We start from the raw sequence: 17,331 nt of genomic DNA on the forward strand, positions 1-17,331 counted from the left end.
GAGAGATGAGGAGGAGAGCAAAGGATGGGAGGGGAGAGGAGAGACAAGGGGGAGTGGAGAGGACGAGGGGGGGAGTGGAGAGGACGAGAGGGGAGAGGAGAAACGAGGAGGAGAGGAGAGACTAGGAGAGGAAAAGGGAGGAGAGATGGGGAGGACAGGAGGGGAGGGGAGAGGATAAACAAGGAGGAGAGACAAGGAGGAGAGGAGAGGACAGGAGGGGAGAGATGAGAGGAGAGACTAGGAGATAAAAAGGGAAATGAGATGGGAACTAGGAGATGGGAAGAGGAGAGAGGAGGGGGAGAGGAGAGATGAGGAGGAGTGGAGAGGAAGGGAGGGGAGAGGAGAAACGAGGAGGAGAGACTAGGAGAGGAAAAGAGAGGAGAGATGGGGAGAGGAGTAACGAGGAGGAGAGGAGTAACGAGGAGAGGATGGGAGGGGAGGGGAGAGATGGGGAGAGGAGAAAAGAGGAGGAGAGGAGAGGACGGGAGGGGAGAAATAAGGAGAGGAGAGACTAGGAGAGGAAAAGAGAGGAGAGATGGGGAGAGGAGTAACGAGGAGGGGAGGGAGAGGAGTAATGAGGAGGAGAGGACGGGAGGGGAGTGGATAAACAAGGAGGAGAGGAGGGGACGGGAGGGGAGAGACGATGAGGAGAGGAGAGGAAAGGAGAGGAGAGACAAGGAGATGAAAAGAGAGGAGAGATGGGGAGAGGAGTAACGAGGAGGAGAGGATGGGAGGGGAGTAATGAGGAGGAGAGGATGGGAGGGGAGGGGAGAAGATAAACAAGGAGGAGAGGAGGGGAGGGGAAGGGGAGAGATGATGAGAGGAGAGGACAGGAGGGGAGAGATGAGAGGAGAGACTAGGAGATGAAAAGGGAGGAGAGGAGAGACAAGGAGGAGAGGAGAGACAAGGAGGAGAGGAGAGACGAGGAGGAGAGGAGAGGAGGGGAGAGGAGAGATGAGGAGTGGAGAGGAGAAACGAGGAGGAGAGACTAGGAGAGGAAAAGATAGGAGAGATGGGGAGAGGAGAGATGGGGAGAGGAGAAAAGAGGAGAGATGGGGAGAGGAGAAAAGAGGAGAGGACAGGAGAGGAGAAACGAGGAGAGGAGAGGAAAAGACAAGAGAGATGGGGAGAGGAGTAACGAGGAGGAGAGGATGGGAGGGGAGAGGAGAGACGAGGAGGAGAGGAGAGGAGGGGATGGGAGTGGAGAGGATAAGGAGAGGAGAGACGAGGAGAGGGAGAGACAAGGAGAGACGAGGAGAGTAGAGGGAGAGACAAGGAGAGACAAGGAGAGAAGAGGAGAGACAAGGAGAGGAAAGGAGAAACGAGAGGAGAAACAAGGGAGGGGAGAGGGAGAGGAGAAACATGAAGAGGAGAGGGAGGGGAGAAACATGAAGAGGAGAGGGAGAGGGAGAGGAGAGAGGAGAGGGGAGAAGAGGTAGAGGAGAAAAGAGAGAAGAGGAGAGACGTGGAGATGGTGATGGAGAGCCAGTGTTGCTTCTCCATCACTCAAAATTGTATCCTTATTGTTCTTTATATCATGCATGTTATAATTGTTCATGTGGGTTTTTGCTGTTTTATTTCCTGTTGTTAGAAGAGTGGGCCTAACCTCTATGTGCACACCCTGGGAGGTGGGGAAATGCTCATTTTAACTAATTTAGGAAATATCAGTTGTGCAAATGAAAATATTTGTTTTTCTCCTTCCTATATGTTGTATTTATTGGTTGTTTTTAAAAGCTCTGTCTTAACTTATCATTGAGGGAACTTGCTAAAATGTATAGAGAGACAAGAGTTAGTTTTACAGAAAATGGTATGTTCCAATTAACTTATGCATTTAAAGGGATAGTTCGGCCAAAAATTATATTAAACCCATGATTTACTCACCCTCAAGCCGTTCGAGATGCATATGTCAATAATTTTTCAGACGAACACGATAAACGATCAATGCGCGTTCACGGGAGATGGAAGCCGGCGTATGACGTAGGACGTAGCATAGGAAGTGTCGTGACGAAGTATAGCTAAATCAAACGCTACATCCTACATAATACGCTGGCTTCCATCTCCCGTGAACGCGCGTCGACCGTTGCCGGAAGCCAGTTATTTTCATACACTCACCTAAAGGATTATTAGGAACACCATACTAATACTGTGTTTGACCCCCTTTCGCCTTCAGAACTGCCTTAATTCTACGTGGCATTGATTCAACAAGGTGCTGAAAGCATTCTTTAGAAATGTTGGCCCATATTGATAGGATAGCATCTTGCAGTTGATGGAGATTTGTGGGATGCACATCCAGGGCACAAAGCTCCCATTCCACAACATCCCAAAGATGCTCTATTGGGTTGAGATCTGGTGACTGTGGGGGCCATTTTAGTACAGTGAACTCATTGTCATGTTCAAGAAACCAATTTGAAATGATTCGAGCTTTGTGACATGGTGCATTATCCTGCTGGAAGTAGCCATCAGAGGATGGGTACATGGTGGTCATAAAGGGATGGACATGGTCAGAAACAATGCTCAGGTAGGCCGTGGCATTTAAACGATGCCCAATTGGCACTAGGAGAGATGAGGAGAGACGAGAAGAGGAGAGAAGAGGGAGAGGAGAGAAGAGGGAGAGGAGAGAAGAGGGAGAGGAGAGAAGAGACGAGACGAAGAGAGAAGAGGGAGAGGAGAGAAGAGGAGAGATGAGGAGAGGAGAGATGAGGAGAGGAGAGATGAGGAGAGGAGAGGAGAGATGAGGAGAGGAGAGATGAGGAGAGGAGAGAAGAGACGAGGAGAGACGAGGAGAGGAGAGACGAGGAGAGACGAGGAGAGAAGAGACGAGGAGAGAAGAGACGAGGAAAGATGAGAGGAGAGAAGAGACGAGGAGAGACGAGGAGAGGAGAGGAGAGACGAGGAGAGGAGAGACGAGGAGAGGAGAGACGAGGAGAGAAGAGACAAGGAGAGGAGAGACGAGGAGAGGAGAGACGAGGAGAGGAGAGAAGAGACGAGGAGAGGAGAGAAGAGACGAGGAGAGGAGTGAAGAGACGAGGAGAGGAGAGAAGAGAAGAGATGAGGAGAGGTGAGGAGAGATGTGGAGAGAAGAGACGAGGAGAGGAGAGGAGAGGAGAGAAGAGGAGAGGAGAGAAGAGACGAGGAGAGGAGACGAGGAGAGGAGAGAAGAGACGAGGAGAGGAGTGAAGAGACGAGGAGAGGAGTGAAGAGACGAGGAGAGGAGAGAAGAGACGAGGAGAGGTGAGGAGAGACGAGGAGAGGAGAGGTGAGGAGAGACGTGGAGAGAAGCGACGAGGAGAGGAGAGGAGAGAAGAGACGAGGAGAGGAGACGAGGAGAGAAGAGACGAGGAGAGGAGAGAAGAGGAGAGGAGAGAAGAGACGAGGAGAGACGAGGAGAGAAGAGACGAGGAGAGACGAGGAGAGATGAGGAGAGGAGAGAAGAGACGAGGAGAGGAGAGGAGAGAAGAGATGAGGAGAGACGAGGAGAGGAGAGGAGAGGAGAGAAGAGATGAGGAGAGACGAGGAGAGGAGAGGTGAGGAGAGAAGAGACGAGGAGAGAAGAGACGAGGAGAGGAGAGATGAGGAGAGGAGAGAAGAGACGAGGAGAGACGAGGAGAGGAGAGACGAGGAGAGATGAGGAGAGGAGAGAAGAGACGAGGAGAGGAGTGAAGAGACGAGGAGAGACGAGGAGAGGAGAGAAGAGATGAGGAGAGGAGAGAAGAGATGAGGAGAGACGAGGAGAGGAGAGAAGAGATGAGGAGAGACGAGGAGAGGAGAGATGAGGAGAGGTGAGGAGAGGAGAGAAGAGACGAAGAGAGGAGACGAGGAGAGAAGAGACAAGGAGAGAAGAGAAGAGGAGAGAAGAGACGAGGAGAGAAGAGACGAGGAGAGGAGAGACGAGGAGAGATGAGGAGAGGAGAGGTGAGGAGAGGAGAGATGAGGAGAGGAGAGACGAGGAGAGATGAGGAGAGGAGAGAAGAGACGAGGAGAGACGAGGAGAGATGAGGAGAGGAGAGGAGAGAAGAGATGAGGAGAGGAGAGAAGAGAATGAGGAGAGACGAGGAGAGGAGAGAAGAGATGAGGAGAGACGAGGAGAGGTGAGGAGAGATGAGGAGAGGAGAGACGAGGAGAGAAGAGACGAGGAGAGAGGAGACGAGGAGAGAAGAGACAAGGAGAGGAGAGAAGAGGAGAGAAGAGACGAGGAGAGAAGAGACGAGGAGAGACGAGGAGAGATGAGGAGAGGAGAGGTGAGGAGAGGAGAGATGAGGAGAGGAGAGACGAGGAGAGATGAGGAGAGGAGAGATGAGGAGAGGAGAGAAGAGACGAGGAGAGGAGAGACGAGGAGAGATGAGGAGAGGAGAGGAGAGAAGAGATGAGGAGAGGAGAGAATGAGGAGAGACGAGGAGAGGAGAGGAGAGAAGAGATGAGGAGAGACGAGGAGAGACGAGGAGAGGAGAGGTGAGGAGAGAAGAGACGAGGAGAGAAGAGACGAGGAGAGGAGAGAAGAGACGAGGAGAGATGAGGAGAGATGAGGAGAGGAGAGACGAGGAGAGATGAGGAGCGGAGAGAAGAGACGAGGAGAGGAGTGAAGAGACGAGGAGAGGAGAGAAGAGATGAGGAGAGGAGAGACGAGGAGAAACGAGGAGAGGTGAGGAGAGGAGAGACGAAGAGAGGAGACGAGGAGAGAAGAGACGAGGAGAGAAGAGACGAGGAGAGATGAGGAGAGGAGAGACGAGGAGAGATGAGGAGCGGAGAGAAGAGACGAGGAGAGGAGAGAAGAGATGAGGAGAGGAGAGACGAGGAGAGGTGAGGAGAGGAGAGACGAAGAGAGGAGACGAGGAGAGAAGAGACGAGGAGAGGAGAGAAGAGATGAGGAGAGACGAGGAGAGGTGAGGAGAGACGAGGAGAGATGAGGAGAGGAGAGACGAGGAGAGGAGAGGAGAGACGAGGAGAGATGAGGAGAGGAGAGAAGAGACGAGGAGAGGAGAGACGAGGAGAGAAGAGACGAGGAGAGGAGAGACGAGGAGAGATGAGGAGCGGAGAGAAGAGACGAGGAGAGGAGTGAAGAGACGAGGAGAGGAGAGAAGAGATGAGGAGAGACGAGGAGAGGAGAGACGAGGAGAGAAGAGACGAGGAGAAAAGAGACGAGGAGAGGAGAGGAGAGAAGAGGAGAGGAGAGACGAGGAGAGGAGAGACGAGGAGAGATGAGGAGAGGAGAGGAGAGGTGAGGAGAGGAGAGATGAGAGGAGAGATGAGGAGAGGAGAGGAGAGACGAGGAGAGATGAGGAGAGGAGAGACGAGGAGAGGAGAGACGAGGAGAGACGAGGAGAGAAGAGAGGAGGAGAGGAGAGAAGAGGAGAGACGAGAGGAGAGGTGAGGAGAGGAGAGAAGAGACGAGGAGAGGAGAGACGAGGAGAGATGAGGAGAGGAGAGAAGAGACGAGGAGAGACAAGGAGAGACGAGGAGAGATGAGGAGAGGAGAGAAGAGGAGAGGAGAGACTAGGAGAGATGAGGAGAGGAGAGACGAGGAGAGATGAGGAGAGGAGAGACGAGGAGAGGAGAGAAGAGACGAGGAGAGACGAGGAGAGATGAGGAGAGGAGAGACGAGGAGAGGAGAGACGAGGAGAGAAGAGACGAGGAGAGGAGAGACGAGGAGAGAAGAGAGGAGGAGAGGAGAGAAGAGAAGAGATGAGGAGAGGAGAGACGAGGAGAGGTGAGGAGAGGAGAGAAGAGACGAGGAGAGGAGAGACGAGGAGAGATGAGGAGAGGAGAGAAGAGACGAGGAGAGACAAGGAGAGACGAGGAGAGATGAGGAGAGGAGAGAAGAGACGAGGAGAGGAGAGACTAGGAGAGATGAGGAGAGGAGAGACAAGGAGAGATGAGGAGAGGAGAGACGAGGAGAGGAGAGAAGAGACGAGGAGAGACGAGGAGAGATGAGGAGAGGAGAGACGAGGAGAGGAGAGACGAGGAGAGATGAGGAGAGGAGAGAAGAGACGAGGAGAGATGAGGAGAGGAGAGACGAGGAGAGGAGAGAAGAGACGAGGAGAGACTAGGAGAGATGAGGAGAGGAGAGACGAGGAGAGATGAGGAGAGGAGAGAAGAGACGAGGAGAGAAGAGACGAGGAGAAAAGAGAGGAGAAACAAGGAGAGGAGAGACATATATATATATATATATATATATATATATATATATATATATATATATATATATATATATATATATATATATATATATATGTCATATATTTTATATAAAGGGTAATGTTTTAGGTATCTGAGGAGCGGAGAAGAGTGTCTTAGTCCAGCGTTTGTAATCGAGTCACAGCCAATCCTGTCTTTTATCTTTTATAACCAAAGAGATTTTGGCCAAATGACAGGAAAAACTGAGTAAAGCTACAGTAAACTTTATAAGCTGTAAGTTGATGAAAACATAATGCGATATGGCCGTGAAGGATTCACTGGTCCAAAACCTCCATTTGAGCTTGATTTTGGTAGAATGCTAATAATATAACTACACATGCACGTGTCTGACTGTATAAAGCCACATCTTTGATAACACTGTTTATTTAAAAATTAGCATTTCCTGAAAAGTAGTTTAGGACATATGAGGCATGCATTTACATTCTATATATATAGAAAAAAACGGCACGCTACGATAAACGATACTCTTTCGTGACGGCATAACTGCGAAAGAGACAATAGAGATGATAGTTAATTCAGGGTTAAGCAGCATCACTTAAATGATGACCAAAGAATTATAGTTAGGTTTTAGCAAGAGATTAAATGAAATTGGTTAATTCCAAACAGAGTAGTATAAATGCAAATACGTCACTTTAGTTTTCTATTTTGTATTTTTTACTTGTTTTTTTATATTATAATTTTTTATTTTATTTGTTTGTTACATGAATTTAAGTTGGGAAAAGACCTTTACTTGTATATACTTACTGTATATATATATATATATATATATATATATATATATATATATATATATATATATATATATATATATATATATATTACCATTATGTTGTGTTCATGCTTTCCCCGTACCCGAAAATGATAGTTAATGTTACTGCATTGGAGTAAAATTGACTGACTTTACTCACCCATAATCTAACAACTTTCCAATTTTTTTAAAATAATTATTTTGTGTTTTTTCCCCCACATTGTAACACTTGTGGTATTCCCAGTCAAAAATGACAGGCCTACAAAACAATTGCAGTAACACTTTATAATAACTGCATGCTATAAATCATTAATTCGTCATTTATAAAGCATTAATAGACATTTATAAGCAGTTTATAAATACATATAGCTATAAACGCTTTATTCTTTATTATATTTTTAAGCATATCTATAATGTTTAATAATTGTATTTTCATACTTTATTTCTAAATTATTACATTATTTACAAAGCAGTTTAGGAGTTGTCAGTGGTTCATAAGATCATTTAGAAAGTGCAAGTAAATGATTTATAAACTATTTAAATGTACATTTATGTATCATTTTATTTATACATATTCATAGTTATAGTAATATAGTAATAGTTACTGTGTTTATAAATGCTTTATCATCATGTATTCCTACTGTAATTCAGGTAATCAAGCATTTAGTAGTTGTCAGTTAACTATTTTAGTGAGCTGATCTAAAGTGAGGACTAGTTGTGCCTCGTAAAGCTTTTACAAAGGAGATTTAAAGTATTTAATCTTTTTATTAACTTGTTTTCTTTAAATTAGGACAGGTTTTGTATTTATTTGTTAAACTGATTGATCGTAGGCCTCATTGATCTGAGCTTATATTGGTCAAAAATGTAGAAAATCAGAGAAACAAGTAATGTTCAGGAGTGTGTTCATCATGTTCATGTGGGCTTGCAGAAATAAAGGCCTACTCGTGCATCCGCGCGCACACACACACACACACACAAAATATTTTGAGTATTACAGGCTTTCTTTTTCACAGAGATGAACGTTATCCTCAAGTCATTGAAGCTCAGATCTATGAGGACTACAATCAATCACTTTCAAAACAAAACCTGTCCTGATCGGATAAAAAGATAAAATCCAATAATTGGTGATAAAATAGAGTAACCAGTGATTTATAAGCTATTTTTTGTAGGCAGGTCATTTTTGACCAGGAACACCACAAGTGTTACAGGGATTTCAACAGTTTTAGCAGAGGTGTGTGTAGACTTCATGCCGACACAGACGGATCTGTCAGTCTCTGGATCAGAAACCTTATTCAGTGAGTACATTATATTTGTCCTTTATAAGAAGTAATTGCATGGAAATAAAAAGTGGAAATACTGTAAGAACCCAGTGTGTGGTTATGCTGTTCTGAACATGCCATTTCGAGGTCAGTTTTTACTTTCATACACACGGGGAACAGAGTTAAAAAATCATTAAAAATAAAACCAAACAAATGTACTCTGCTTTATTGTAATAACATGTATAGTAAAAATATTTTTAATACATTCTGTACACAATGTTGCCTTAGAGGTTTGCTTTTGGAAAGGCATGAACAAAAACATTAAACCATAAAGTAAATGAAGGCTGTACACAGATGCTTAAAAAAGTTTCACCTCCATGTGAAATGCAACGGTTCCGTCCTCTTAAAGCACGGCAGATCCCGGCGCCGCCGCCTGACAGTCGACACACGAGTTCAGATCAAAGGAAATTATTGCTCAGTCAACGTCTCAATCCAATCAGTCAGACGTGTAAAATCAAACAAACTACCCTTCAAAAAGCAAAAAATGCACGAGCTAAACGTCTAAGCAGCTCGATTTCAGCCGCTCAGATTAAACTAAAGAGGTCACCTGAGGAGTGGTGGGCAGGTCAGAGGTCACCCAGTGGATCAGAGCTACCCAGAACTCCACCAGACACTGAAACACACGCAAACCGAAGCACATAAGACAGACGGACACGTGTGCGAAGGGTTTAACGCACGCCAGGCCTCTGTAACAGTGACCGCACATTCAAAGCAGGAAACGCTAGTAGCAAAAACACACATCCGACCAATGACGTCCGCTTCACACGAGCACAAGAGCTGCGGGACCGACGTCTTCCTGTCAGGTGTTCTCTGAGGCACAGGACGGGTGATGTCACTTCCTGCAGAGTCACTCGTTCAGGGCGAGGATGATGTCGTCTTCCAGGTCCGAGTTATCAGAGCTGTCTGCTACGGGAAGAGGAGAACAGCGTTTCAGAGATGAACTGACAGGAAACAGAACATGGAGAGGATGATGATGTCACACCAGGGTTCGTGCAGATGCGGTCAAAGTAAACCCCAGGACTTGAGGACTTAAGCACTACTTTTTTTTGTTTTTTTTCCTACAATCAAATATCTCATTTATCAAACAATTTCTTTCTTTATTATCTTTTAAATTCTAAAAAAAAGGTCAAAATAAACTAATAAAACAAAATGGTGGAAATAAAGAGCAACACAAGCTAACTTTATCCACTGAAAGGATCCTATGATAAAGATATCGCTTTCCTTATTCAAACTGATTATTCTCCCATGAAAATATGATTGACCTGAAGAATGAAAGATGTATCATAAACTTGAACATTTGAGCAACATCACGCTCATAGTCATGCGAGTCATCTATACCTCTATATCTATACCTCTATATCTATATCAGGCGGACTGCAGATTCATTTTGTGTGAAAAGATTGTTTTATCAATACAATTAAAAATAAATTTCCCATATTTTGCCTTTCAATAATGCACTTTTCAAGTACCTTTTCATAAATATGCCTGTTTTCCAGGACTTGCATTTCAAAAAGTCAAATTCAAGCACCTTGTAGGATTCGGTCATGGCCAATAGTTTGCTGACACTATAAACCTATAAACCCGTCATGTGTCTGAGCACAAACGGCCTGATAAACCGAGCGAACTGCTGTGACGTCATGAACTAAATCAGGCCGAAACGAAGCTCTTCTGGAGTCTGAAACGGCTTGGTAAAACACCTCTGAACTGCCATTGGTCGGTGTGGTGATGATGTAATAGGTGGGTGTGGCTCTGAGGCTCCGCCTTCTTTGAGGTGTAAATCTTCTCTGGTTCGTTTCTTGTGTTCAGACGCGAGTGAAACCGTGAACTCACTGGAGAGACGCTTTACAGCAGAAACTGAAGCTGTGATTCGAACTGAAAGAGACCCTGACTCTGTTTTCATGTTTACTACGGTAAAGCTGCTGCTTTAAACCCTTACACCTGAAGGGTACCGCCGGCAGTAACAGTTTCATCAAGAACTGCTTCATCAGGCCTGACAAACATCAAAATAAAACGTAACAAAAACATTGTACACGTGTTTTTTTGTGATGACTTGATTGACATTTTGTTCTTCAGAACTGTGAGAAATAAACTCACAACTACACAGAATCTTTTAGATAAAGAAAATCACAATTACCCTTTTTATTCCATCAAACTTCCATAGCGAACTAACCATTTCAGCAAACTAACAATAGCTGTCAATAATAGTGCTTGACTGATATATGGCATTTTTTAATTATCGCCACTGATCCAGACATTTTTCTGTTTGGCTGATAAGTGTGGGAAGCGGGACTTTTATTTTGACGGCATCACAGAATCACTCCTTTATTTCAGTTTGTCTTTTTAACTGTCCAGTTTTATAATAAAAAGGAAAGTGCTATAATACTGTATAAAAAACCATCATTATGCTGTAAATATGCATTTAAGTCATTTAAAGAAGTCTCTGAATATATATATATATATATATATATATATATATATATATATATATATATATATATATATATATATATAAAACAAATGTAATGGACAAAGCTTGAGAGAGCAACTTTAATTCTACATATTTGACTGGTTAATGTTCAAACTGGTCATGTCTTTTATTATGTCATATTCACAGAGTACTATATGTGTATTAGTGTTGTTTGTTTGAGCAAATGTGATTTCCAGTGCAAAATGACTTTGCAGATTACGCGTTACAGTGTTTACTTACGTGTTTTTAACAATTTCCTAATTTGTGGGAAAAAAACAATTTGGAGAGGATGGAGTCGTAACGGTTCGTACAGATGCTGTAAAAAGAAATTTCAGGACTTTCAAGGACTTCAAGCAGAGATCTCACTTATCAAACAAACATATTTAGTATTATAAGGATTTTAAAACTCAAATTGCAGATATAAGGTAACCAAAAATACATATATTAAAGTTTATAATGGCTATTATTGTTCAATAAATAATATTTTATATTGTAATGTTGGCGAACTTCGTACCGAGAAAAGGTCTGATGGGGGTTTATCATATGGGCTGCAGTGTTAAATTAGCATGAAAAGATTGTATGTGTGTTATATATGAAATTTCATACATATTGTATAAGTCCAGCACTTTTCAAGTACCTTTTCATAAATGTGTCTGTTTTCAAGGGTTTTCCAGGACTTAAATTTTAAAGTCAGATTCAAGTACTTTAAAGGAGTGGTTGATCATGATTTCACTTTTCTAACTGTAGTTAGTGTGTAATGTTGCTGTTTGAGCATAAACAACATCTGCAAAGTTACGACGCTCAAAGTTCAGAGGAAAAGGTGATATTTGCTTTTAAAGAAATGGCTTTTTAAGAACTACAACAAACGGCTGGTAGAGACTACACCACATTCCTCCCGGGTTAGTGACATCACCAACCCTAGAATTTACATAAACCCCGCCCCCTGGACACGATTTATAGATTATCAAGACAGAATATGCTAATCAATGACTAGAAGATAACTACACATCAGCTTCATAAATTCATCAACTAACCATTCAGAAATGTCCTGTTGCTTCTACATGTTTATCTTCTTCTCGAGTCTCTCCATCATTGTCTGACTCCGGTTTGAACATAAAAGGCTAAAAGTCTTTGAAATGTTTAGTACATGTGTGTGTGACGTAAAAGGACACGAGCTCTTGAAGCTCCGCCCCCTGTGCCGGGAGCAGCAGCTCATTTGCATTTAAAGGGACAGACACAAAACGGTGTGTTTTTGCTCACCCTCAAAAAGTGACAATTGTAACATGCTATATCTTGTCTTATACCACCCCTTTAAAGCAGCTTGTACGAACCCTGACATCATCATAATACTGGATGAATGTTGTCAAACTCACTGTTGCCCAGCACAAGCTCCACATCTCGCTCATTATCATCAGAATCATCATCATCGTCGTCATCGTCATCATCATCATCATCGTCGTCGTCGTCGTCGTCATCATCATCATCGTCATCATCAGCCTCTTCGTCCAGAAGGCGAGCCACCTCCTCATCGTCAGACGGAGAGAAGTCGTGCTCTCCATCCTCCTCTCCGTTGTTCTCGTTCAGCTCGGCCAGCAGCGGGTCAGTGTCGATGTCATCGATGTCATCATCAGAGTCATCGTCATCGTCTTCATCCTGATCATCCTCCTCCTGAAACACACACACACACACACACGAGTCTGGTGAGATCTGTGCAAAACCTGCTGCAGTTTTTAACAAGATCTCCTTCACTTCAGTCGAAATGAGGAGCTCCATTACAGTGCATTTCACAAGCAGAAAATGTGCATATATACACACATACACACACTAGTGCTGTCGAAATGGCTGAAAAGATAAATTCGAATTTCTTTCTTAAATATTAGCAAAATTCAAATTATATTCCAATTCTAAAGGCAATAATTAATGTCAGAGGGAGAAAGTTGTGTATGGTCTCCTACGCCCACAAGAGGGACGAATATAAACCAAATCAAGCATTGCATCTTTTATTGAAATTAACTTTCGGAACAATTGTTCTTAAATAAAATATTATTTCCTTAATGAGCATGAAAGCAAAACAAAAACAGGAGAGTTTTGAAATCTGTGGATCAGCCTCACCTGGTCTTCCTCATCTTCCTCCTCCTCAGCGAGTCTCTGGCGGCCCACTTCATACAGACGACACACAGTGTCCATGTTTATAGAGTCCTGATTCTGTAGCGCGCGCACACACACACACACACACACACAAGAGAGAGAGTACAGGAGCAGATTTTGAGTTTATTGCCATATCAGCATCACCGGCTATTACATGGCAGATGCATATCATATTATATTGTTAAATGTTTAATAAAAGTACAACATGATGAAAACAAACTTAAAAAAAAAAATAGTTCATATACAAAATGAGTACAATTCTATAAAAGATTCTTTAAATGCTAAAAATTGTAAAAAATAAAATAAAATAGAATCTGGATCCGTAAATAAGTCCTTCAAAGTTTGTCTGAGTTGGTGCAACTACATATATAAATATAAAAGCATATAAATGAATAAATGTGCATCATACCTCGATGACAGCCAGATAGCAGTCCTTGGTGTCTGTGCACAGGTCGAAGATGTTCCTCTTCACATCAATGGTGGCTGAGAGAGCAAACAGACAGTTATTAGCATTATTCATCAGCTTAAAAGAAAAACTCATTACGGAAAGACTAGGTTATTTTCAAAGTACTGTCTATGGACGGCATGTGACGGTTTGTCTCTTTTGTAAATGCTTTTACACTAACAAGACACAAAATATATATTTTGATCAGACAGATCACATCATATTCTCCTGTAAAAGCTGAAGGATGTTCATGAACAGAGGATGAAGATACCGATGGGTTTATAGTCCGTGGCATCGAAGGTCCTGAAGGAGGATCCGAAGGGACTCTTCATCTGCTGCTCCATCATGTCGTCCTCATCGTCAGCCTGTAACATGGCTGCAACACACACACACACACACACATCAGCAACACACACATCAGCAACACACACTCACAACATCAGTGAAACACTGGAACACACACACGCATATTCATCCAGAGCACTTTACACTTCAATATCTGCAGAATAAACACAGATTGTGTGTGTACTCTCTTATAACACAACGCATTCAAATGTGATGAATTTCACATTCAACAGGAACATGACCTTAAAGTTGACCTATTCTGCCCTTTCACACACTCCTGATGATGTTTCAGGCTCTAGAACAGGTTTTCCTGCTTGAATGTTGATTATTTTCCTCATATTCTCCATTGTTGCGGCTCCTCTCTTCCCAGTCTGTCAGTAACGCTCCGTTTACTTCCTGTCTCTATGAAGCCCCTCCTTCTGAAAAGCACACTGTGCTCTGATTGGTCGGCTGGAACAGTGTGTTGTGATTGGTCGAGCGCTTCGAGTGTGTTTGGGAAATGTCCCGCCCCTTACCATAACCGCCAGTTTAACACACTACTAACTAACTCAACCAGGCCCCGCCCCTTTATTCTGCGTATTAATTATTACAATGAGGAATATTGTGACGTGTTCGTTCCCTCAAGACTACAGTGGAGGCGTTTCAGGAGTTCAGGAACACTGACACTGATATAGAGAAGAACTGGAGCTTCTTCATGATCACACAGCAACATTACACACTAAACACCGATGAAGATGGAGAAAAGCATCACAGGTGATCTTCAAACACACAACAGTGGTTTATTGACGACTAAGAGCCCGGATCAATCAGAGGCCAGACTTGATCCCTATCAGATATATCTCTGGAGAAGCTGGAGAACATCCAGGCATTAGAGAGGATCTGCAGAGAAGAACGGCAGAAATCCCCGAATCCAGGATTGCAAAAGACGCCCCAAAAATACTTGAGGCTGTAATCTCTGACGCCAAAGTCTGAACACTGATGTCAATGTCAGATCTACATTTTCTTTTAAATAAATTGGCCAAGTCATCAAAAATCTGTTTTTGCTTAGTCAACATGGGGAATTCTGGCCGCTTGTTTCCGCCACAGAAGGACATTTCAAAAGATCATTCTGACTTTTTATCTCAAAATTGCGATTTTACATCTCGCAGTTCTGACTTTATTTCTCAGAATAGTGCGATATAAACTTGTGGGGAAAAGTCAGAATACTGTGATAAAAAGTCGCAATTGCGAGTTATGAAGTCAGAATTGCGTGACAAATTCGTAATTGTAAGTTATTAAGTCAGAATTGTGAGTTATAAAGTCAAAATTGCAAGATAAAAAGTCGCAATTAGCTTTTTTCTTTTTCATCCTGTGGCGGAGACCAGCTTCCACAGGGTATGAGTGCAGACTGAAGAGAGATAGAGCATAAGACGGTGCACTGTCGTCTCTCACCTCCATAGATGACGGTGCCGTTGTTGTTGAACACGATCCGACACTGATCCAGCGCTGGCACAGTGTGGAGGAGATGAAACGTCCTCAAGTCCCACTGGAGCTCCAGTTAAAGCAAACAACTCAAGCATCCACACGCTTCCCGGGAACACTTTCCCGAATCAACCCTTTCCTACAGTAAGCCTGATCTACTGGTGTCTTTAACTACTGTACACTTCAATCAAAAACAAAATTAATACTTCGTTACACTGTGCTTATAGTGTTGATGCTGTATTGTAGAACTCAGGTTAGGACGGGTTTGCTTGTTTAAGGGTTAATTATAGATGTAATTACAGAATGCAGGTATTTTAAAAATATAAATGTACATAAGCCCATTGTATCATAATTTAATTAAATTTTAGTACACAGTAGTTAAAGGCGCCTAATATAAAATGGGACACGTCTCATTAATTAACATTAGTTAATGCATTAGTTAAACTGAGAAATGTATGAATTAATGTTCCTTAATACAGTCAGTGCTCGCTCATGCTAGCTCAACTAATGTCAACAGATATAACATTTGATTTAAAACCGTATTGTAAAGAGTTAAAGTCCCCCTGTGGTGAAAATCCAGCTTTTAATGTTGTTTATATGTCTATGTGGTGTTTTTAATATGCTTTAAGACAAACCATGTGTAAATTCATAAGTCGACTCCATTGCTGAGTATTTCCTCCTTAAAACTGCAGTGAACCAAAGACAGTCTCAAAAACACGCTTTGAAATCGCTGGTGTTTCTGACGTCACAAACTACCTTGTAACCAATCAGATCAACGTGTGATCGTCAACCAGTGGATCTCTGAGCTGAGGGAGTGAGTGGAGGCGGGGCTCATTTGCATATTCATAGAACCACGCATACTAAATGAGGCAAGGGTGTCGAGTTACATTCAAGATATTTTAAGGCATGAAGGAAAAACCGCTTATGCCATTTTGGTGATCAAAGATGAGTCTCAGAGGGATATAATGATTGACTACAGGGAGACTTCAACAAAAACAGAAGATTCATAATGAAACAGTGGCTCACTGAGCAGAAAAGCATACGATCTCGGTGTTGATGATGACCTCTAATCCATTGGGATGGAAAACGCCACTGATGTTCATGTTGAACTTGTCGAACTTGTGGATGGCCTGAGATGTGCGCACGTCCCACATGACGCCGTCGTTCAGGACCAGGTCGTCCGTGGGGTTAAAGGTGGCACAGTTGCGCTTGTAGTTGTTGGCCAGGTCGGGGTTATTGAGGGTCAGGATTTTCTGCCCTGTCTGGATGTCATATATCTGCAGAAACACACAAACATGCACGGCGAGATCATGTGATTAGGGATTCACCGATATTAACATTCTACCGATAACCGATAATTCTTTATATTATATACCGATGTATTTTCTTGGTTATGTGAACATTTCGCTGTCAGCTTCACAACAGGGACGCACCGATATGAACATTTGTCCGATAACCGATAATTATTTTATATTTGAAAGCCAATAACCGATAAATCTAAATCCAAATTTTTATATAATTTTTGAGAGTCTCATTACAAAAACAAAAGTATCACCATTAAAACCCATGTCCCAGACACACAATTATAATTTAAAGAGCCGATACACTGAACTGTATTTTCCTTTTTTATGATTACAATCATTTTTCAAGGAACTCAAATCCACTAATGTTGAACAGTCGCATCTGAAGCGTCTCAGCTGGAGGAAATAACACATTATTCATCGGCTTTAATATAATCGGACACACTTATTGGCCCGATAATGATAACATTAAAAATGAACACATATCGGCCGATACCGATATAGTGGCCCGATATATCGAGCATTCATAAATTTGATCACATATTATATACAAGTTTTCAAACACCATTTAAAATCTGCATGTTTTTCTTTAGTACTGCCCTGAATATGAGATGATTCCCTAATGTTGGAGAGACGTGAGTGAATGAAAGACAGGTATAGGTTAGGAAGGAGACTTGCATGTGCGATGTGCTCTTTTGTTCCTATGACTCTGTCCTGAGAGAGCTTGCTGAACTCCACATAGTGATCATCCAGGAACGAATGCCTGAAACAGAGGAGTTCATCAGAGGAGTTCATCAGGAGAGTTCATCAGTTAGAAACCCGTGTGAAGAGTACGAGTCGAGAGCTGATGGGCGTGAGGACTCACTTCATGATGAACACAGACTTCATCCCCCACAGCGCTGATA

General features: G+C 42.9%; 1 protein-coding gene across 3 annotated transcripts in view; it reads right to left on the reverse strand.

Annotated features, from left to right (window-relative positions):
- Positions 1-8,409: 8,409 nt before the first annotated feature.
- The window catches only part of dcaf1 (ddb1 and cul4 associated factor 1), a 39,749-nt gene continuing 30,827 nt past the window's right edge, over positions 8,410-17,331 (reverse strand). For 2 of the 3 annotated variants that reach the window (XM_084086329.1, XM_084086327.1), the window contains 9 exons: positions 17,292-17,331; positions 17,105-17,189; positions 16,169-16,402; positions 15,096-15,189; positions 13,591-13,695; positions 13,284-13,357; positions 12,839-12,931; positions 12,100-12,394; positions 8,410-9,165 (listed from right to left, as the gene is read on the reverse strand). The exon at positions 17,292-17,331 is cut by the window's right edge and continues 43 nt beyond it. In XM_084086329.1, coding sequence (XP_083942455.1) covers positions 9,107-9,165; positions 12,100-12,394; positions 12,839-12,931; positions 13,284-13,357; positions 13,591-13,695; positions 15,096-15,189; positions 16,169-16,402; positions 17,105-17,189; positions 17,292-17,331 — 1,079 coding nt within the window. In that variant the 3' untranslated portion in view covers positions 8,410-9,106. The remainder of the gene's footprint in view (positions 9,166-12,099; positions 12,395-12,838; positions 12,932-13,283; positions 13,358-13,590; positions 13,696-15,095; positions 15,190-16,168; positions 16,403-17,104; positions 17,190-17,291) is intronic. The other variant, XM_084086328.1, reaches the window with a different exon arrangement.

This window comes from Abramis brama, assembly GCF_963993115.1.
Source record: "Abramis brama genome assembly, chromosome: 16".
In the NCBI taxonomy this organism is placed as follows: Eukaryota; Metazoa; Chordata; class Actinopteri; order Cypriniformes; family Leuciscidae; genus Abramis; species Abramis brama.